At 49.9% G+C, this 21,592-nt stretch overlaps 2 protein-coding genes across 11 annotated transcripts in view; one reads left to right on the forward strand and one right to left on the reverse strand.

Annotated features, from left to right (window-relative positions):
- Positions 1–367: 367 nt before the first annotated feature.
- On the forward strand, positions 368–5,889 carry neff1 (neuronal intermediate filament family member 1). The gene is made up of 4 exons (XM_086207462.1): positions 368–1,377; positions 2,550–2,867; positions 3,061–3,185; positions 3,726–5,889. The coding sequence occupies exons 1-4, from the start codon at positions 505–507 to the stop codon at positions 4,084–4,086; spliced, it is 1,677 nt and encodes a 558-aa protein (XP_086063588.1). The 5' UTR covers positions 368–504; the 3' UTR covers positions 4,087–5,889.
- Positions 5,890–15,673: 9,784 nt separating this feature from the next.
- arvcfb (ARVCF delta catenin family member b) overlaps positions 15,674–21,592 on the reverse strand; it is a 208,675-nt gene continuing 202,756 nt past the window's right edge. For 9 of the 10 annotated variants that reach the window (XM_086207464.1, XM_086207463.1, XM_086207466.1 and 6 more), the window contains 4 exons: positions 21,499–21,586; positions 21,047–21,138; positions 19,239–19,351; positions 15,674–16,351 (listed from right to left, as the gene is read on the reverse strand). In XM_086207464.1, the coding sequence (XP_086063590.1) occupies positions 19,250–19,351; positions 21,047–21,138; positions 21,499–21,586 (282 nt within the window). In that variant the 3' untranslated portion in view covers positions 15,674–16,351; positions 19,239–19,249. The remainder of the gene's footprint in view (positions 16,352–19,238; positions 19,352–21,046; positions 21,139–21,498; positions 21,587–21,592) is intronic. The other variant, XM_086207468.1, reaches the window with a different exon arrangement.

Below are 21,592 nucleotides of genomic sequence, written 5' to 3' on the forward strand. Positions count from 1 at the left end.
ACACACACACACACACACACACAAACACACTCTGACGGTTAGGGAGCCATCAGAGATCAGGCATCTCGCGAGGACCGGGAGGTTCGACATAAATGAAGACCCCGAACTCTGCCGCTGCTTCACTCCGGCATTGATGAGTCTCATCCTGCGGAGGGGGGTGCAGACTGCAGTACTAAAACCCCCTCGCGCACAGGAAGGCCACACATTGATCCCATCTGGTTTTCTGCTGGGGCAGCAAAGAAACGCTGCAGTGACACCGGTAACCTGAGACGGTGCCGGAGGGGCGCGAGCCAGCAGGTTTATGACGGGGGGGGCGGGGGCGTCCTCCACGTGAGGGTAGGGGACCTGCGCGGCTCCAGATTCACGTTGATCTGCTGAGTGTCGATGAGTTACAAGGCAGAAAAAAACCCAGCGGCTGCGTGAAAGAGTCTGCGGGACCCCGGAGGGAGGAGGCTCTCTGCACGCGCTTGCAGGTCCCCCTCGTCCTCTCTGCTCCTGCGTCAGATGATGCGCCAGCGCCTCCCTATAAAGGCACCTGTCCTGGCCACGCATCACTCGCATGATCACTCTCTCTCACTCACCCTCACACTCCCAAACTCCACACAACTCCCGCTCTCGACCGCGCAGCGCAGTGGGACCATGAGCTTCTCCAGCGAGATCTACAGCTCCAGCTCCTATCGGAAGATCTTCGGTGATGCCCCCCGGGCCAGCCGCGTGGCTCTGGGCGGCAGCAGCCCGTCCCGGTCCGCGGGCTACCGCGCCGGCCACCGCACCTACGGCTCCCCCTCCATGATCTCCTCCGCCACCTACCGCAGGAGCGCGGCGCCCGGCCGCGTCTTCTCCTCCATGCCGGACTCGATGATGGACCTGACCCAGTCCACCGCGGTCACCAACGAGCTCAAGATCATCCGCACCAACGAGAAGGAGCAGCTGCAGGGCCTCAACGACCGCTTCGTGTCTTTCATCGAGAAGGTCCACAACCTGGAGCAGCAGAACAAAGTCCTGGAGGCGGAGGTGACGCTGCTGCGCCAGCGCAACAACGAGCCCTCGCGCCTGCACGAGCTCTACGAGCAGGAGATCCGCGAGCTTCGGGCGCGCGTGGAGGAGCTGACGCACGAGAAGAGTCAGATGCACCTGGACTGCGTGCAGATGAACGAGGCGCTGGAGCGCGTGAGGGAGAAGCTGGAGGAGGAGACCAGGCTGCGCGAGGAGGCGGAGAACACCCTGAAGGGCTACCGGAAGGACGTGGACGACGCCACCCTGGCGCGCCTGGAGCTGGAGAAGAAGGTGGAATCGCTGCTGGACGAGATCGCCTTCCTCAGGAAGGTTCACGAGGAGGAGCTGCAGGAGCTGCAGGCATCCCTGCAGGCCACACAGGTGCGCGTGCACGCACGCATACACACACACACACACACACACACACACACACACACACACACACACACACACACACAGGAGAACTGATGAGGGAAACGCGTGACTTTGTTGCGACCTTCACACAAACTGGGTTTATCTTAATATCTGATGGACTGTATTGCAGTAAATGTTGTACAAACATGTCTGATAAGGTAATAAGTGGGATAACTAGTGTAGAACTATGTAGTACTACTAAGTAATACACAAACCTACTAACTAGTAGTTGTGCGCAGTACTCTGCCTCCCACGCACCTGATTATTGATGGCACTGCAGTTCCGGTTCAGCCCCCCCCCCCCCCCCCCCAACTGTCTTATTTACTCAGACCGACTCAGGCTGTGTGGGGGGTCAGGCAGCTGACGTCATTTCCCTTTTTAAAACTATTAAAGTAAAAAGAACACTTTTAAACTCCTGCTGAGTGCTGCCCCTTTTTCCTCTGATGATGATGATGACGACACGGTGATGTTTTCATTTCAGGGGTGGGGTGGGGTAAGAGGGGGTAGGGTTGGGTGAGAGGGGGTGGGGGTGTGCAGAAGCAGCGCATTCTGCAGGGGCGTGGTCGTCCCAGGGGGCACGAGGCCACTGTGACGTCGTACCTGACATCTGTGAGTCGCTGGATTCTTTCTGTGGGGACAAATGAGGACACTCGTCCTGTGAATAAAAGCAACTTCGTGGATCCCTGATCAGGGATCAATATATTGACTGTGCTGAAGGAAGGGGGGGCGGTTGCCAGGTAGATTCCTGCGGGGTTTCCATCCTCCCTGCAGGGACTCCTCCTGCCCTGAGCCTCTGACAGCACAGCTTTTCCTGCAGAATGCTGAGTCAGCAGTCCTGCAGCGTTCCGCTTCACTGGCTGCTCATCAGCACACGGCTCATACACACATAGCACTGCACACGCGTGTTCTCCTGCAGCATACATGCTTTACCTGTACTGAACCCTGGGCAGTTAATCCCGGTGAAAGCTTTGTTATTCGTCATCCATGATGAAACTCCTGAGCTGATTTCCGAGGTCGTTTCAACAGACTTGAATCAGCCGTCAATCAGCCGGCTCTCATTGATCGCTTTGCCTTCCCGTATCGACTTGAAACCTGACATCAATGCCTCCTCACTGCTCCTCCCCCTCCCTCCCGCTCAGGTGTCAGTGGAGATGGACATGAGTAAACCGGACCTGGCTGCCGCCCTGAAGGACATCAGGGCCCAGTATGAGAACCTGTCATGCAGGAACCAGGCCCAGGCGGAGGAGTGGTACCGCTCCAAGTTCACCTCTGTGACCGAGGCCGCCGCTCGCAACCAGGATGCCATCAAGCACTCCAAGGAGGAGCTGAGCGAGTACCGCAGGCAGGTGCAGGCTCGCACCCTGGAGATCGAGGCCCTCAGGGGCCACAACGAAGCCCTGGAGAGGCAGATCGCCGAGATGGAGGATCGCCACAACAGCGAGATCGGAGAGATGCAGGTACGTAGCCAGCAGGAGCTCCCGAGAGGCCAGACTAGGGTGGTGGTGAGATGAGGTGTGGCCACAGACAGGACCCATCACAGGAGGACCCCTCATACTGAGGCTAAATGTGTGTGTGTGTGTGTGTGTGTGTGTGTGTGTGTGTGTGTGTGTGTGTGTGTGTGTGTGTGTGTGTGTGTGTATGTGTCTGCAGGACACCATTCAGCAGCTGGAGGCGGCCCTGCGTAGCACCAAGGGAGAAATGTCCCGCCACCTGCGTGAATATCAGGACCTGCTGAATGTCAAGATGGCGCTGGACATCGAGATCGCTGCCTACAGGTTGGCCGCGTTCCCAACGATCTGCCATTAACCAGGTTTTATGTTGCCATGGTTATTAGCGAATGTTTGACGTATTTTAACAGTTGAGAAGTTTCAACTTCGTCAGCGATGTTTTGCCATAAACGCCTCAGAGACTCCAGCACGTTAAGATTCAAACTTTCTCTTTCGTAGGATAAAACTTGTCTGTTTCTTACAGTCCAGGTTTACACCAATCAAAATGGAGTCAAGCAAATCAGCTGTTACATGTGACAGCAAATCCATCAATCAAGAGGGATGAAACGAGGAGGCACGAAGGGCTCAAGGGCGTTCTTGGTAACTGGGCTGCCTCTCTGTCACGCGTTTCTGATGTCACGTTGACATCAGGGGAATCAGTTCAGACTCGGAGCACCGCCGTGTCTTGGCTGATTCAAGTAGAACAGACAGCGGAGGTGCTGCCGGGGTCACTCCGTCCCTCTGGACAGAAATGGCGACATAATAATCGCAGCGTCAAACTCAGACCAGACAGTGACATCATCGGTTTGTCTGTCTCTGTGTTCGCAGGAAGCTGCTGGAAGGTGAGGAGTGCCGCCTCAGCTCCGTCGGCGGCGCAGTGGTTCAGTCCGGCTACCCGGGCTTCTCCTACATGTCAGCCCGCACCTACTCCCTCGGAGCCTACAGGAAGTCCAGCGCAAAGCCAGAGGAGGAGGAAGAGGAAGGAGAAGATGAGGAGAAGGAGGGAGAGGAGGAGGGAGAGGAGAATGAGGAGGAAGGAGAGGAGGGAGACGACCAGGAGGAGGCTGAGGGAGAAGAGGAGGATGAAGAAGAGGAAGAGGAGGAGGAGGAGGAGGAGGAGGAGAAGCCAAAACAGAAGGATAGAAAGGAGAAGAAGGAGGCTCCTGCCGAGAAGACCAGCAAGAGCTAAGCTGCTCGTCTTCATCGCTCCTCATCACACCATTCTTTCATTCCGCTCTGGTCTCTGCTCACATCATCGCTTCACACACACTTACAGACACACAAACACACACACTCGCTGATTACCCAATCAGCTCCCAGATGGCGGAGCTTTTGAGGTGAGCATTAGCTGATGTCGTCGTGCTTCTTCATCACGTCAGCGGAGCGAGAACGCTCGCACGACGCCACACACGTCTGAAACTTTCCTTTTATGAGCAACAACAAACGTGCCATTAATGATTTACAATAAGAGCAATCAATCAATCAATCAATCAATCAATCAATCAATCAATCGGTATTGTTAGCACACAGAAGAAAAACCACGCACAGATCTGGAGCACGAGAGACAGCCAGTCCAACTTTTACGGTGCTATTTGATTTTACATATAAAAGTTGGGGGTTTACTGTAGACCACGAGTTGATCAAAGCACTACCAGCTCATTCCTCCGCGTCAGGAATGACTCCCACCCTAGTTGTCCCCCAGCGAGGGGATGCTGCCCCTCCCCTCTTTCTCCACGTCCCACTCATCATCAACTGTCTTCATCTCATCCCACCACGACAAAATGAAATGTACACACTGACCATTCAGGCCCCCCCTCCCCCCTCTCCGCACGGCAATAACGGAGCTCCAAAAAAATGTATATATGAAGGTGTTGGTTGGCTGGGTTGTGTTGTGGTGACTGCAGGAGTGTGTTCTGCTTCTCCGAGGGGAAGTGCATCTCTGGGAATGAAAACTATAGAATGTAAAATGCTGCTATATATAATTTTTTGGGAGTATAATCTTTCCCCCTTTGATTCATCCATTTGTCAATACCTCACTACCCGCAGGTCCTCCCTCTCTCCCCTCATCCATCTTCCCCCTCTTCTTCTGTTGAGGGTGGTGGGGGTGGAGCCTATCCCAGCAGCCTTCCCCCTGGACAGGTCACCAGTCCATGGCAGGGCCAGCACATAGAGACAGACAACCATTGGCTCTCCCAGCCACGCCTACGGTCAATTTAGAGTCTGGATTAACCTGGTCCCTCTTGATGTCTTTGGACTGTGGAGGAAGCTGGAGTACCAGAGAGAACCCAGCAGGAACAGGGAGAACATGGAGACTCACCCAGAAAGACCCCGTGCTGCAGCTGGGGCTCCACCCACAACCTTCTTGCTGGGGGGCCGTGAGGCTGCTCCACCGCGCTGCCCTCCCTTCATTCTTGGTGAAATTAAATTTTTTCCTGGCACAAACGCTTTAGTTTTGTTTAGCTGCAGATGGAGAGCAAGGTGGAGGCGAGCGTGGCTGAGTGGCAGCCAGCTGCCAGTGACACTGGCGGCCCTCAAACCACGCTGCCAGTGGCAGGTGTGTCTGAAGCCGCTGAGGTCATGGCTTCACCGCGTTACATAAAAGGGCTATTTTTATCCTCTCTGTCACTTTACCCTGAACTCTTCCTCTCACTCCTCTTCTTCACCCCCCCCCCCCCCCCACACACACACACTTTTTGACAAATGGATGAGACAACGGGGCATGAATGCATGGCCTGACTCAGAGCTTGAATATCTGTGGATGGAATTCATTTTTGCTTGTTGTGTGTTCAATTAAAAACTTGCCTTAACCATACGTGAACGTAAATAAGAACAGCACATGTTTTCACCTGCGGCGTGCGCGTACCTACTTCTGGGGAGGCTGAGGGGTGCTTTCACCTCCAGACTGATCTGCTGATCAACTGTGACCGTACGCGCTGCTGCCTCATGCAGTGATGTTTCTCTCAAAGCCAAATAAACACATTTATTAACCAAACTTTTACTGCCTCTCGTGTCCTCTGTTTGGTGATGCTACAGCTCCATAAAATGATAAACAGAATGTTTAGCACCCATGCTAACCAGCATGCTAACAAGCTAGCCAAGTCATCCCCAGATGCTAAATGTGCACGTGTGGTCAGGAATGAGTCCTGAAACCAAGAAACTTGTTAGCATTTCTGTCACTTGGTTAAATGTCTGGAATAAAGACGAGTCAGCATGAGAGAAAGACTTTTCAACTTTTGTTCTTCAGCTTAAAATAAATAAGTAAACACAACTTGTGAAGCTGTTTATAACGCATTTATTTGCTTTAAAAAAGCACTTGCTAGCAAGTAGCTAACTGAGCCTACAGGGGTTGTCGAAAATGCATAATTAAAAAAAGATATGATTTCCAGTCATAATCAAAATTCCAATGTTAAAAATCCCAAAATGGCTTTTGCTCGAGGGAGCAATGGTGATGCTAACTTCCTGTTGGACTACAAAAATGTGTCACTCTGCAGGCTCGACTAGCCTACTTTCAGACCAGACCCGGTTTTGCCACGCTGTGGACGCGTTCGCATGTCCCTGGATTCTGTCGCCTATTTTGTTCTGGTGTTTTATTCTGTTCACCAGCTGCCAATAAACAACAAACGAGAGGAGGATTTTCACCTCCATTTCCTCCCGTGAACTCAAACTAATGGAAGGGAGCAGAAGGAAGGCGACTGCAGCGAGCAGATGACGGCTGGTCTCTGTCGCGCCCCTGCAGCCACGACCACGGAACGTAAATGTAAGTTTGTCATTTAAGAGCACCTCTGCTTATTTATTGTCCGCCGCACAGAAGCGAAACAAGGCAACAGCCGGCAGTCACGCGCCTGCTGACCTCTGAAGAAGAAGCTCTCGCTTTTTTGTGTTTTTTATATGAGCTGGACTGCTTGTGTTGGCCCGCCTGCACCAGAGATGAAAGATGGCCACCAGGGGCGGCTAAGATGGATGGAGTTGCCAACAGTGGCCACCAGCAAGAACCTCATTACAATAATGATCTGTGTGTGTGTGTGTGTGTGTGTGTGTCAGCAGTAACAGGCAATCAATAAAGTTGTCACAAAGAAAAAGGGAAGTAGCAAAGCAAATGTAAAAATTTGATGAACTCCGCCAGGAAAAGAAAAAGCTGTGTGATTTGCTGAGGTGAAGACGTCTCAGCCAATCGACAGGCAGAAGTTGCTGCTGGCGGCTCTCATCACCAGAACATTGGAGAAGAGATAAGAACATAGATTCTCAGCGCCAGGGTAATGATCGCGCTGCATCTGTCCATGTTTATGGCCTCTCTCTCTCTCTCTCACACACACACACACACACACACAGTCCAAACCACAGACCTGAGCTACTGTGTTAACGGTCACATCTCAGCAGCTTTTCATCTCTTTCAAAAGTGGATGTGAGTCGGGGCTGCTGGCGCTCCAGCCGTCTCCCAGCATGCATCAGGGATTCATGCTCCATCTCGCTCCTGTGACACCAGCAGAGTTCTGACTTCGCGCGAGTCAACGTGCCGGGACACCGACGGCCAGCAGCGCGTCACGGGGTTGATTTATAGAGAATTTAGTGGGTCTGATCAGTGCTGCAGCTCTACAGGCATGTTGCTGGCCCATCCTCCTCTCAGCAGTGTGTGTGTGTGTGTGTGTGTGTGTGTGTGTGTGTGTGTGTGTGTGTGTGTGCTGGGCTCTGCAGTCAGCATGTTTGTTGCAGAGGTGCATACGTAATTGAACAGCTTTCCTCCTCCGCTGCTCCCTGGAGAGCCTTCAGGATGAGGCAATAAAGACTCAACATCAGCAAACGCTCTCCCTGCTTCTGCCTGTCCGCCGGCGTCCGACCGCGCCTCCCCTCATAGGCGACTGACGTGCAGAAACACCGCTGAGGTCATCAGTGACCTTGGTGGTTTTGTGTTTCTGGGACTTTCTTCACTTCTCTGCCGGCTGCTCAGGTGTGTTTGGTTAATTAGAAGACGACATTTGACAGGAGAGAGCAGGCAGCAAAACGTGAGTCTGCAGGATGAGTCTTCGCAGTCACACCCCCCCCCCCCCGCTGATCCCTCCGTTTCCTCCTGTCTCTCTCCCTCCAACTCTCTTGCTATATATAGACTTCTGCATTGCAGATGTCCCACAGTCCTGCAGTTCTGGAGAGTCACAGCCAAAAAATTCTAGCTTCTCTCCTCACAGCACTCAGGAGGGGAAGAGAGCGTCCGTGTGTGGGGGGATGTGATGTCACAGGACCCCACGGCGAAACGTGCCAGGTAGCCCACTGCAGCAGGAGTGAAGAGGCCCAGAGCTGTAGCCACTGCAGTCACAACTGTGGGGGGGCAGGAGTGTATGGGGGGGTCGTGATGCTGTTCTTCTGGAAGCTATATAAGATCCTGGCGTGATCATACATGAAACATGTTCCACAAAGAACGTGTGGAACATGACAATAAGGAACAACCTGAAGTTCAAATAGAGATGAAAGAAAACAACTGTTGTGTTTCAGAGCAGGAAAAAGGAAAAGAAGAAAGAGGGAATGACCGCAGCCTGGAGGACATCAATCCAGCCTGAGTCACAGGCCGCCACGCCAGACCAACCAAGAGGGTCGGCCCGGTGAGCTGCAGGTCAGGGTTCACCCTCACAGCCGACGCTCGTGTTCTGTTGAGCAGCGACAAACCTGCCAGTCAATCAAATCAAATCCATCATTTGCTGAAGAGACAGCTTTATTTTTCTACTTCCTGTTTCCTTCCTGTCAGGAGGGCAGAGAACAGCGGGTCGACAGTGGTGCCTCGTGTTCTTCATGTCCTGAGAGAACGAGAGAAACTTCTACACGGGTGACGGAGGTGTGGGAGTAGCAGCACCACGGAGGAGGAGAACGCCTACCGAGCGCTGCAGCGTCATTACAGCAGATGAATTATTTATAACTCACACACACACACACACACACACACACACACACACACAGCTCCCCTCACCTCCTAACCCCAAGAGTAGGAACCTTAAACATCTCCACTAAAGGTGAGGGATTGAATGAGATGTGTATTTTGTGGCCAGGAGGGAGACGACATGCAGTACTACAAATACACACAAGTACACACAAGTACACTCACACGTGTAGTTATAGTGAGGTTTTGCTGCCACTTGGTGTTAACAATGAAAACTACAGTTGGGAGCGTTGGAGCTCTCAGCCCCTCTCCATCGCCTCTTCTTCAGGGAAACTTTATTGACACTCATATGCCTGCACGACGCCCCAAACACGTCTCGGCCGTCTGACGCGGCGAGCGAAGTGCAACGAGTAGTTTGACAGATCTTTGCCTTTTCATTTCTCTTCCTTTCTTCAAAGACGAGGACAAACAACCCAAAGTGACTTGAAAGCAGATTCATTTAATTTTAGTTTAGGGTTGAGGTTAGACTGGCTGTTGACTCAATGATCCCAGGTATGTGGTCGCAGCAGCGCCACGGAGGAACGGAGCCCCGCTGACTCTCAACGGACCCCTTCAGTTGCCGCTGAGGCCGTTTGAGGGGAGGTCTGATTTATTTCAATGGTCATTTTTGGTTTGACTGACAGCTCCATCAAATGTTATGTCCATCATGGTCAAATTATTCATATAATTAAGAAGGAAGGGATCCCTGTGTAACCCTGCACAGTTCAAAAGCACCACAAAGAGAAAACCATTCAATCCTCTCAGTGATTCAGGTAGAAACTGAACAATGAAATCATCCAGCATTCATCAGGCGAGAGGCGGGGTCACCAGGGACAGGCCGCCAGTCCATCGCAGGGCTGTCTGTCCATTTTTCAAACATCATCTTCCCTTCTTTCCCCTCCACCTTGTCAAAGTGATTCCAAACAGATGAAGTATCAGATACACACCAGAGAGAACGGAGCCCAAAAACAATGTCTCTCCGTGTTTCCACAGATCCACCAGAGCTCCATCTCTGTCCCAACCGCCGCCTGCACCCCCCCACCACCCCTTTTTTTATCCCCTGCTGTTAAATCGGCCTGCCTCCCCTCCCATGAACCAGTCTACCATCCAGTCCCCCATCAAGCTGGCTTGCTCTCCCTGCCTCCCCTCCCATGAACCAGTCTACCATCCAGTCCCCCATCAAGCTGGCTTGCTCTCCCTGCCTCCCCTCCCATGAACCAGTCTACCATCCAGTCCCCCATCAAGCTGGCTTGCTCTCCCTGCCTCCCCTCCCATGAACCAGTCTGCCATCCAGTCCCCCATCAAGCTGGCTTGCTCTCCCTGCCTCCCCTTCCATGAACCAGTCTACCATCCAGTCCCCCATCAAGCTGGCTTGCTCTCCCTGCCTCCCCTCCCATGAACCAGTCTGCCATCCAGTCCCCCATCAAGCTGGCTTGCTCTCCCTGCCTCCCCTCCCATGAACCAGTCTGCCATCCAGTCCCCCATCAAGCTGGCTTGCTCTCCCTGCCTCCCCTCCCATGAACCAGTCTGCCATCCAGTCCCCCATCAAGCTGGCTTGCTCTCCCTGCCTCCCCTCTCATGAACCAGTCTACCATCCAGTCCCCCATCAAGCTGGCTTGCTCTCCCTGCCTCCCCTCCCATGAACCAGTCTGCCATCCAGTCCCCCATCAAGCTGGCTTGCTCTCCCTGCCTCCCCTCCCATGAACCAGTCTGCCATCCAGTCCCCCATCAAGCTGGCTTGCTCTCCCTGCCTCCCCTCCCATGAACCAGTCCACCATCCAGTCCCCCATCAAGCTGGCTTGCTCTCCCTGCCTCCCCTCCCATGAACCAGTCTGCCATCCAGTCCCCCATCAAGCTGGCTTGCTCTCCCTGCCTCCCCTCCCATGAACCAGTCTGCCATCCAGTCCCCCATCAAGCTGGCTTGCTCTCCCTGCCTCCCCTTCCATGAACCAGTCTGCCATCCAGTCCCCCATCAAGCTGGCTTGCTCTCCCTGCCTCCCCTTCCATGAACCAGTCTACCATCCAGTCCCCCATCAAGCTGGCTTGCTCTCCCTGCCTCCCCTTCCATGAACCAGTCTACCATCCAGTCCCCCATCAAGCTGGCTTGCTCTCCCTGCCTCCCCTCCCATGAACCAGTCCACCATCCAGTCCCCCATCAAGCTGGCTTGCTCTCCCTGCCTCCCCTACCAGAAGCTTCCTTCTTCAGCTGTTATTAACATTTCCATGTTTCCTCCATTCTGTGTTATAAACTCTTTTCTTGTCTGTACCAACATCTCCTGCACGTCTGTCCGTCCTGGGTGAGGGATCCCTCCTCCCCTCCTCACTCTGAGGTTTCTCAGATTTTTCCCTGTTAAAGGTTTTCTATGGAGTTTCTCCTCAGTCGATGTGAGGCTCTGAGGGCCGAGGATGTTGTTATGATGCCATGAAGCCTGGAGACAAACTGGTGGGGAAAACGGGCTACAAAGAAACCTGCCTTGCCTTCATGGTCTTCGTGCTCCAGAGAGTTGTAAAAAGAGCCCCCCCATGAGCAGGCGGTGCATCGTTCAGCCTCCAAGAAACACACATCATCAGCATTCACAGCTTCAAACCACAAAACCATCAGGATCAATGTTCAAGTCCACAACAACACCAGTAATCACATCCAGTACTCCAGGTCACCTGAGGGCACGCCCACCTTGGTGACACAGAGCCCCCTGCTGGTGGTCTCAGTCAGTGCACGTGTCCAGAATGTCAGGGCGCAGCCTGGTTGAGGCGAGCGTTTACAGTTCGACTTTGACCTGAGCAGCAAACCTCTCACCTTTTGTTTTGCTAAAGAAAAAAAAACGGCACGTAAGATCCGGTGGTTGTGGCGGCCCACCTCTGCCGTGCCGTTAGTACGGCGAGGACACCATAAATCTTGGACGTTTCTGGTTCCAAAAAAATTTTGGAAAAGTTTCCTCCCTCATTCGATTAGAGGATGTTGGTGGAGGAAGTGGAACTGATTGGTAGGTGAAGCTGGCGATTTACAAAATGTGTTCATTCAATCAAAGATACGGGCAAGCTGAGACCCTCAGGAACACCGGGGCTGTGGATGCCTGCCGTATGGTGACGGAACGCTTGTCTGACACCAGGGACAACAGGGGTGGTCACGCCTGACAAAATGATAGCATACGGATCATAAATGATAGCATAAATAACAAAAATGACAGAAGTATCATAAATGATAATACAAGTTGTATAAATGATAGTATGAGTGACAAAATAATAGTATAAGTATCACAAAATGAAGTATAAACAGCAAAAATGATAGTATAAGTATAATAAATTATAGTATAAATAGCAAAAATGACAGTATAAGTAGCATAATGGTACAAGTGACAAAATTAAAGTAAGAGTCATAAATGATACAGGTATCATAAATGATAGTATAAGCATCATAAATGATAATACAAGTATCCTAAATGGTAGTACAAGTATCATAAATGATTGTATAAGCATCATAAATGGTAGTACAAGTATTATTAATGATAGTATAAGCATCATAAATGGCAGTACAAGTACTATAAATGGTAGTACAAGCATCATAAATGGTAGTACAAGCATCATAAATGGCAGTACAAGTACTGTAAATGGTAGTACAAGCATCATAAATGGCAGTACAAGTACTGTAAATGGTAGTACAAGCATCATAAATGGTAGTACAAGCATCATAAATGGCAGTACAAGCATCATAAATGGCAGTACAAGTACTATGAATGGTAGTACAAGCATCATAAATGGTAGTACAAGCATCATAAATGGTAGTACAAGCATCATAAATGGCAGTACAAGTACTATGAATGGTAGTATCACAATTAGCGCGGGTGTCGTGAACGCCTCATTTCCTCCGGACAGTTTACTAAAGATGCCGGCAGACTGAGTTCGTATTTGGTGTAAACAGTGTCGGGAGCAACGCACGACAAAGTTTCTTTCTCAACCGAACACCGGGTTTACTCACGGTTGAAAGCTCCGGGAAGCCGAGCGCGGCTCCGTTCCCTCTCCGGAGCGCTACAATCCGGAACAAATACAAACTAGTACGTGTACATCCATGACTCCATCATCAAACTCAGCGTCTTGGTGAGTTGTCAACGGTTCACGCTTCACTCTTCGCAGACGCCGCCATCCTGTTCCACGTGATGCTGCCGACCAATCAGGGAGGTTAGAGGGATCCGGCAGTGGCTGTCAGGAATCCTGGGTAATGGAGTTTGGTTGCTAAATAGAACGTTTCATCAGGTAGAAATACTTTCTTCATCCCCTACATGTTACCACAACTAGTGTACACACAAACACACACAAGTGCAACACACAGACAAGTCAATACACACTGTTAAAGAAAGAAACGGAAGATGCAAGGACAGAAATGTTCATTTGGGACGACAGGTGGCGCAGTGGTTCAAACCTGGTTTTATCTTGTTGACATAGGAGAGTCAATTACGTTTGGGGGGAATTTCCTGTTTTCTCAGTATTACATAAGAAATCTGAAACTACAATAAAAAACAACAACTTCTCCATGGTTTTCAGAATAAAATGTTCATCACCGCGGCTGCTTTTGTCGTGCTGTTGTTACCGCATCGTCTTAACTGATCCCGTGCAACGTAGTAAAGGAGCATCCGTGATGGTGACGTCAGACGTTGAAGAAAAATCCTGAGAAATAAAGTCACAGAGCCGGGAGACACATTCTTCTTTCCAGGCATGATTTATTGAAAACACACCAAATGTATACTCTACAAACCAGTATTTTTCCGTTATGTTTAACAAGCGTAATATTTGCCAGTGGGTATTAGTAAAATCAACATGGTACATTCTGTCACTGCGGCATCGCTTCTGCTCGCTAGGAAAGCATCAACAACTTTACTCCTCTAGGAAATCAAACCATTTTTGAACGACTCTAGCCTTCTCTTTTTTAAAGTTTATAATACAATGTAACACAAGGCAGAAACCCACCAACAGCCTAAACTACTTGGGGGAAGGCGGGGCGGAGGGGGGGGGGTGCAAGATGAACCACGGTGTGAGTGTGGGGGAGGAGGGATAAGGAAGGGAGGGTGACACAGATGGGATGGAGAGATGTCAGGGAGGAATAAAGTTATATAAAACACACTTATCTTCATCTACCATGGAAAAGGTTAAGGCACATGATAGGTACAAACACATCTGCTACTGAGTAGTACAGGTACTTTATTTTGACGGTCTTGAGTCAGTTATATCTACACAGGTAGGTTCGATTCGATGCTTTTATTTTACAGCACAGTTGCTTGGCTCCTTTATTATGTAAATGCACAACGTGCTGCACATCCACAACAAACCCTCGCATGAATGCACGTCGGTGCAACTCCGGATCCTTTGGTTGTGGTGCTGCGGGCGCAGTGGTAACCAGTCACGTGGTTAGTTGTGGGGCGGGTTCGCTATTGTCCAATGAAAGCACACACACTTCTGTGGACACACACAGGGGGATGCTGGGTGTTGTTTGAACTGTTCCACCTCTGGTATTAAGATTTATACAGTAAGGTTGTTTTTTTTTGTGTAGTTTATTGATTTTTACCACAACGTACATCTTTGTAAACACTGTGTAAAATATGCAAGCTTTAGAAAATCACGTCACAAAGAAAACTCAGACTTCAATGCAGGCACATGCCATTCGCCTAGATGACGCATGAGTGACGCTGACTCGGATTGTCTTCCTGTCTCGGGCTGGGAGACAGACGGAGACGGGAGGGGAGACTGTACACTCCGATACTGGTGTGGTTTCAGCTCAGGAGAGAGAAATGGCAATGTGATTCTAAATCTCTCTGCTTCTCTACATCCCAACCCTAGAACTTTTGTAAAAATATATACTATATGACCACACTCTTTATACAGCGAGACCCGGGACCACACCCACTCCTCCGCCTGTACTCTCTCTTCCTGCCCGTGATGAACGGTTTCACATCCAAATGACATCACACACAAAAAGAACTGGCACTTGGAAAGAATATAATATGAACATTTGTACACTTCATGCTCACAACTGAATATTTCTCTTCACGTTGCACCGGTGACTTTGATTAAGTGTAAAGAAAAATGAAGGGACCGCCGTCTATCCCGTGACCTCTGACCCCTCTGAGCGTTTACTATGGAGATGCAGGAGCTGGTGGACATGTTTTCACTGCCTTTAGAAAGAACACTGCAGACAAACTGTTTATTTCCTGTAAGGTTTTGTTTTTTTGTTTTTTTTTGACAATACAAAATATAAATAGGTGATCGTCAGCGTAGCTGGACAATGTCTGACACACATTTAAGTTACGTGGTTATTTCTGGCTAACAAACATGGTGAGTTTTTATCAAATGAGATGTGCTTCCCAAACAATGTGATATTAATATACAACTAAGATTTTTTTAAATTTGTTTTTCTTTTTTTTTCCTTTTTGACCCTAATATACATTTATATAAAACCCGTCAAAAAAAATCAAATTTTAGATCAATCCTCTCAACATGACAATACTCTGCCTCTCCTTTTTCCAAAACACTAATTACTTATAAACAGAATGCCTCATATCCTCTTTAATACACATCGTTGACAAACAGCCAGCGACCAGGACACCCGCGAGGCGCTCACTGCTCTCCTGTCGCTCGTGTGGCGGCAGGTGCGCCCCCTGCTGTCCACTTCCCATTTCAACATGTGTTTTGCGACGCGGCGTGAGCTGTCAGATGTACACACTCTGTCACTTTCCTCTCCCCACCCCTCGACATGCAGACTTCCTCATTTAAACACTGACACCAACCACCTGGTAACCACTTCTGATTTCAAAGAATCTCAGTGCAGCTTTTTTTGAAACACGGAGAAACAAAAGGATTGTAAGTTCAGGAGGGCCGACCGCCGGGAGGGCCGACCGCCGGGAGGGCCGACCGCCGGGAGGGCCTCTTCCTCCTCTACCCTACAGCTCTCTCTCTCTCCTTGCGTCCGTCTCGCCGGACCACAACTAACATCCAGTGACTCTCGCACACGTCAGTCCAAACCTGTTCACATCAAAAATACCAAAAGCAACACAACAACCCAGAAGTGTAACTCAGACAAAAACCCACAGAATTAGAATCTTCCAGATGTGAAGTCTTTAAAAAAAAAAAAGAAAAAAGTATTCCTTCTGCCACAGGTTTCCTTCCGACACACATTCCTCTCCCATCCACTTCCTCCTCCCTTCACGCGCCCGGTCCTTCACCAGCCCCGGCCTCCGTCCTCTTCTCGTCACAGGTGGAGCTCAAGAGTCAAAATTCACATGCTGTCCAGTGGGAATGTAGATATGTGAAAGTAGTAGAAGTCGTCACGTTTTGTCCTTTTTCTCTTTATTCTGAAAGCGTGAGCGCTGGCTGCTGCTGCTGGGTAGTCGCTGTTGTAATCGGGGGTTTTTATGTCCTTTTTTTTTTTTTTAAATCCTCTTATCTGTACAAAGTTCGACTCCAAACACGAGCTCTGTATGAAATGGCAGTGGTGATATGAGAGATCCTCCTCTGGCTGGAGGTATCGCACTGTCGCTTTTTTTTGTGTTTTTTTTTTTTAAGCCTGCAGCGAACAAACAGAGAAATAATTTTAGATGAATCCGTTTAAAATGAGACATTTCAGCAAACAAAACACCAACATTCACATCAACTTCAAGGAAAATGCACTTTTATCTCTTTCCTATGGAGAGTTAGGGGTCGATACCCGTCTTAGCTTCCACAGAGCCAGCAGGGGATGGAATGAGCTTAGCTTAGCTTAGCTTAGCTTGGCTCTGGAGGTGGAGGTAGAATGACGAGCTTGCTACACTTCATGGTTGAATAAATGAATACAAATACACACAGACACATTTATCAATTTTTTTTAGAAATAAAAAAACATCTCGAAAATTTGAAAACTGGGAGTAAAGTAAAATGCTGAGCTAAGCTACCAGTGTTAGCGTTGGTAATACACAGGCCCAGCTAACAGACGCCGGCTCGCTGGCTCCTGTGTGGTACACAGATATTACAGCAGTACTGACTTACTGTTTCATTTAAGTCTGGATGAAGGTGAACCAGCTCTTCTCTACTGGGCTTTTTTCTTTTTACGCTACATGAGAATTTTTAAAGCATCAAGTCTTCCTGCTCCTTTACTGCTGTCAGTAAACACCATGAAAATAGAGAAGCAACAAGGAACTGGAAACATGTCTGGCTGTCCTTGACGGCGCTCCACCCAAGGTGCATTTTTCCCTCACGACCTAACAGGTGACAAACAACTTCCTCCTCAACAGCTGCAGTTTCTTGTTAGCATCTTGTCGTTGGCTGGGGTTGATTTGTTAAAACTGGATACTAGCATTCCTTGAAACAGGAGCAAATTTAATCGTCAGCGGATGCTCGTTGATTGAAATGAAAGTTCACAGTTATGAGACGACCAGGCGACATTGTCACAGTATTTGACGAATCCCATCACGGGAAATGCTTCACGCACATCGGCTCGGCTGGTAAATGGAGGCAGAGGAAATAGATGCTTGATGACCTCGCAGATGCGCTAAGTGAAGGGACAAATACTTACCTGACGGTTCATTCTAACTACTGATGGAGGCTTTTACAGCTAGAATGAAAGCAAGTAAAGGATGAACCTGCCATCGTTTCCTACAAAAGATGGAGATGAGCCAGATGAACGCGTGACTGCTGGAGATAAGAGGAGGAGGAAGACGGAGGAAGATGGGGGGCTGACAGGAGGCGAGCGGCGGGTCACCAGTGAGGACGGAGCTGCTGCTGACGACTACAACAACCACCATTACTGAAGCCACCCAGCTGGCACCCAGCAACAGTCACCGGGGTCAGGGAGATCAAGGAAAACTGGTAGTTTTCCATCCGAACCTCATTTTCCGTCAGGTACTGTTGGTCACGACAAGCTTCCCTCAGACGGCAGTAAAGTTGATCTTGAAAATGGTTCATAGCGTCAAAATCTTTGAGATCGTTCCAGTATCTTAAACTATGGAGCAGTTTGTGTGTGTGTGTGTGTGTGTGTTATTTTCAGAGTCTGACAACAGTGTGGAGGGAAAGAGCGGCTCCTTCCGTGGCTTCAGAGGTTCTCCACCTTTCTGTGCTTCGCCCTGCCACTGTTGTACCAACAGACCAACAGTGTGGGTCTACCAGAACCATACTGGAATGAAACACATGCTCCGGTGTCTGAGGTGCTTTGGCCTGTCAACGCGTGGGCACATGGAAGTGGACAAAATTACAGGCAGCAGAAATTAAAAAATACAGTTTGAAATGGTTATACTGGTTTTTCATCCATCCACGTGTCGACACAGAGGGATCACCATGTGACCTCTGCTGAGGCCGAGACCCCCAGGTTGAGAACCACTTGCTGGAGTCGACGACACTGACAGATGTACTGATTTATATTTCTCCCGCCTGACAAACAGATAATAGAAAATCTCTCAACCACAAAGAGAATGTGGACGTCAGCTTTCTGTCACCAGCAGGCGAACAGGCGGATCCCCGACACGCCGCGAACGTCAGTCTGTTTGGTGGGGATTGAGACGATACGAAAACCACAAAAGGAATCTGTTCTGAGAGCCGCACATTCATCTTGCCATCTGTTGTACTTGTTTGTAATAAAGTCTTAGAATAGCCGGTCAGCTACGCCCCCCGTCCCCTGAACACCAGCTCGCTACATTTCAGCCCCGACACAGCGCACCAGGAGCGCTCCTCAGGAGAACCCAAATCACACAGGGAGCTTCTTAATAATTAACGTCCGAGCAACAAGAACAGATTAATGCTCTGCTGCAAAGGAGAGAGACAAACTTGACCAAACACGGCCGTTTTCCTGGTGGGACAACGTTGACCGGGACACGACCGCTGGGTGTTAGCCAGGTGTCAGCATGTAGACAAAAAATAAATTGAATGTTGAATAAATTATGACTGAAAGCTGTGCAAGGGCACTCTGCAGGCTCCACTGAGGCCGATGCGGTTCTTCTACTCCGTCCCACATAGAACAGTTCCTCCTTGCCGCTCTTCCACCACCTCCACCCGCTCCATTCTTCAGCTCACTGCTAACGACCTGACAGGGACGGCGGGTTGATTCTGGTTCAGTCGGTTGCGTTTCTGGAAGTTTCTCTTCTTCAGCAGTTGGTCAATAAAAACCAAGCCTGCTCAACTCTCAACTCTGAGCTCAGTTCCTCACCACTATTTTCAGATTCTGATTTCTTACGTATCATAAACTTCGCATCACACACACACACACACACACACGTGTGGAATCATGTTAATCATTTGTGAGATTCTGCGGGCGTGACCCACTTGAACCCCCACGCCAGGTGTTGGGGACCAGGCGACATCTCCAGCTGACTGTTGTGGGTGCAGGGCGCCAGTGTGAAGGTGAGAGGAGGACAAGCATGGAATGAAGAGGATGCTACAGTCCAGGTGAGAGGTTGTTAATGTTGAGCTTTGATTGTCAGACCTACCATGCATGCATCTAGACCCAGGAATCAACAGGCTGGGGCTTGACGTCACAAGCGTCCACCAGACTGACCGCAGGCCTGTTACTCCTGATATAGTGTTTCCTATTTGTGTCATTCTGGGGCCACAAGAGGACGAGTTAAAGGAGACAGCAAAACAAAAAGAGGTCAATACATTTGACAAGTACACACATACACACACACACACACACACACACACACACGCACGCACACACACTCAGATCAGTGAAGCTGGTGTTAGTTCTCCACCTTCAGAAGGTTTGGAAAGAAGTCAAACTGATTATAAAACAGCGAGCTGGAACATGCAGATGAAAGAAGGAGAAAGACGTTTAACAGCACTGGAAGCTGGCAAACCTTCGAGGGAACAGACGGAGACGAAGAAGACAAACTAGACTCTCGCTCCCGTCTGCGATTCAGGAGCTAAGAACAGAATCTGCCTCTTCTGAGTGTGGCAGGGTAACTCGCTCCAACCCTGATGACACACACACTGCTTTGGCTTGGAATTTACAGCTGTTCATTCACTTCTGAGTTCAACATGACATGATGTCAGCTCAGCGACGCGTCAGCGCCGTTCACTAAAATGAAAGTAACTTCTTAAAAATCTGGGTTTGGCTGATTTAGTTCTGCTCTTACTGCAGTGAAGTAAAAGTACACGCCGGTACGTGACAACACTGCTGATTGTGTGAGCAGGTGCAACACAGCGACGCGCTCTCGCTGCTCCGCAGCTACGTTTCATCGACGTGATTCAGCGCAGCTGCAACTTTAAGATGAATGTGAGTTGGAACAGAAATGACATCCTGCAACCGCAGGTGCAGCTCATCCCATCTCTGAGTGGAGGAGCTGCTGCAGGGACTCAGACGCAGTCGTGTGTGAGGCAGAGCAGGCCTCACTCTGAACCCTGACCCTGACCCCTGGGCCCGGGGTGCTGCTCTACCTGAATGTAAACCAGGGCAAGCAAACACTTTTATTAGGAAGTAAAGTTTAATAACATTCCCCCGAGAGGCGGATGGTTGATGTGATTTTTCCTGCAGGTTTTGTTTCTGACAGGCTGCACAATTAACTAAATCCCATAACAGAAAATGAGAATGTCAAAGCGAACGTCTCCTCTCATGTCACAGATCGTACCACAATACTCTCAGTCTGTAAAAATAGATGTTTTCAGATGAAGACCAAGCTACGCGGCCGGGTGGAGTGGCGCTGTTGGGCTTTTGTCGTCTGTCTCGTGCCGCTGTTAGCAGAGTGAGTCACTGCGTGAACCTGCTGATGCGTCACTGCTCCTGTCCCGCTGAGCTGTTTGCTGGGTTTGAGAAATGTCGGAGCAGAAAGCGTCCAGATGTTGGCCTACTAGACCTGGACCACATTGTCACCCTGACCTGGTCTTGGGGAGACACCTGGGGGGGCAGGGACACTGACAGGCCCTCTCATTGGGTACTGAAGAGAGCCGACATCCAATCGGCTCGACCATTCACCATCTTTGGCTGCTGTGTGATTTTGGTTTAGTCAGCTGACCAACACTTGACACCGAGGCCGAGTGTTCAGGCTCGACTCCTCCAGGAGCCATTAATGACCGAAAGCTAAGACTTGCTTAACTGGTGGCCGGCGGATGTGAAGCTGTGGGTGAGGTCAGCAGGAACAAGCAACCCCAGCCTCGCGACCGAGGCACCAGGTTTAAGAGCCTCGGATGAGGACAACCACAGAGTGGAAGATTGAAGACAGAGACAGAGGGAGGGGACACGTGATCATATTTCAATGAGAGAAAGTCATTTCATCTCCCAGGAGATTCGCGCTCGTACCTTTAATGGCTCCCGTTCTGTCAGGTCCACCGACCCGTCGCCACTCTTGTATTTGCAGTCTTTGTCCCTCTGGTCTATGGTGGAGTAGCCGTCTAATGAGGGCAGAGACCAGCAGTCAGTGGAGTTCCAGTGGGGAGAAAACAAACACGCCTCCACCCTCTCACCCCTGCGAGTTTATCTACAACTACAGTGCAGTATATGGTCGGAGTACTCCAAAAAAACTAAGCACAGTACCTGCACAGTACTAGTACACCTAAGACAAGAGTAAATATTCCATCAGTCGCCCCTAAACAAGGTAAGAACGTTGTGATTTTTTACAACTGTAGTTTGGTAGTTTGAGTTGGAACTTAGAGACAAATATATGAAACACACACACACACACACACACACACACACACACACACACACAAACTGCTGTGCTCGTATGAGAGCAGTTCCAAACGAAGACTGACCTTGGTTCTTCTCCATCAGGGGCAGGGTGGTGTCGTCGTAGCCTGGCTTGCCGTTCTTGGTTGCTTTAGGCGTTGTCGTCACTGTGGGCTGAGA

The sequence above is a fragment of the Aulostomus chinensis genome, chromosome 6 (assembly GCF_037954235.1).
Source record: "Aulostomus chinensis isolate RoL2024-O1b breed Wild chromosome 6, RoL_Achi_v1.0, whole genome shotgun sequence".
Lineage (NCBI taxonomy): Eukaryota > Metazoa > Chordata > Actinopteri > Syngnathiformes > Aulostomidae > Aulostomus > Aulostomus chinensis.

Bases quoted from the DNA above. Each gene is read 5' to 3' on its own strand.
- neff1 (XM_086207462.1), top strand. From the start codon at position 505: ATGATGCGCCAGCGCCTCCCTATAAAGGCACCTGTCCTGGCCACGCAT. The intron at 2,868-3,060 runs GTACGTAGCCAG...ATGTGTCTGCAG, and splicing joins GCGAGATCGGAGAGATGCAG to GACACCATTCAGCAGCTGGA. The intron at 3,186-3,725 runs GTTGGCCGCGTT...CTGTGTTCGCAG, and splicing joins ATCGAGATCGCTGCCTACAG to GAAGCTGCTGGAAGGTGAGG.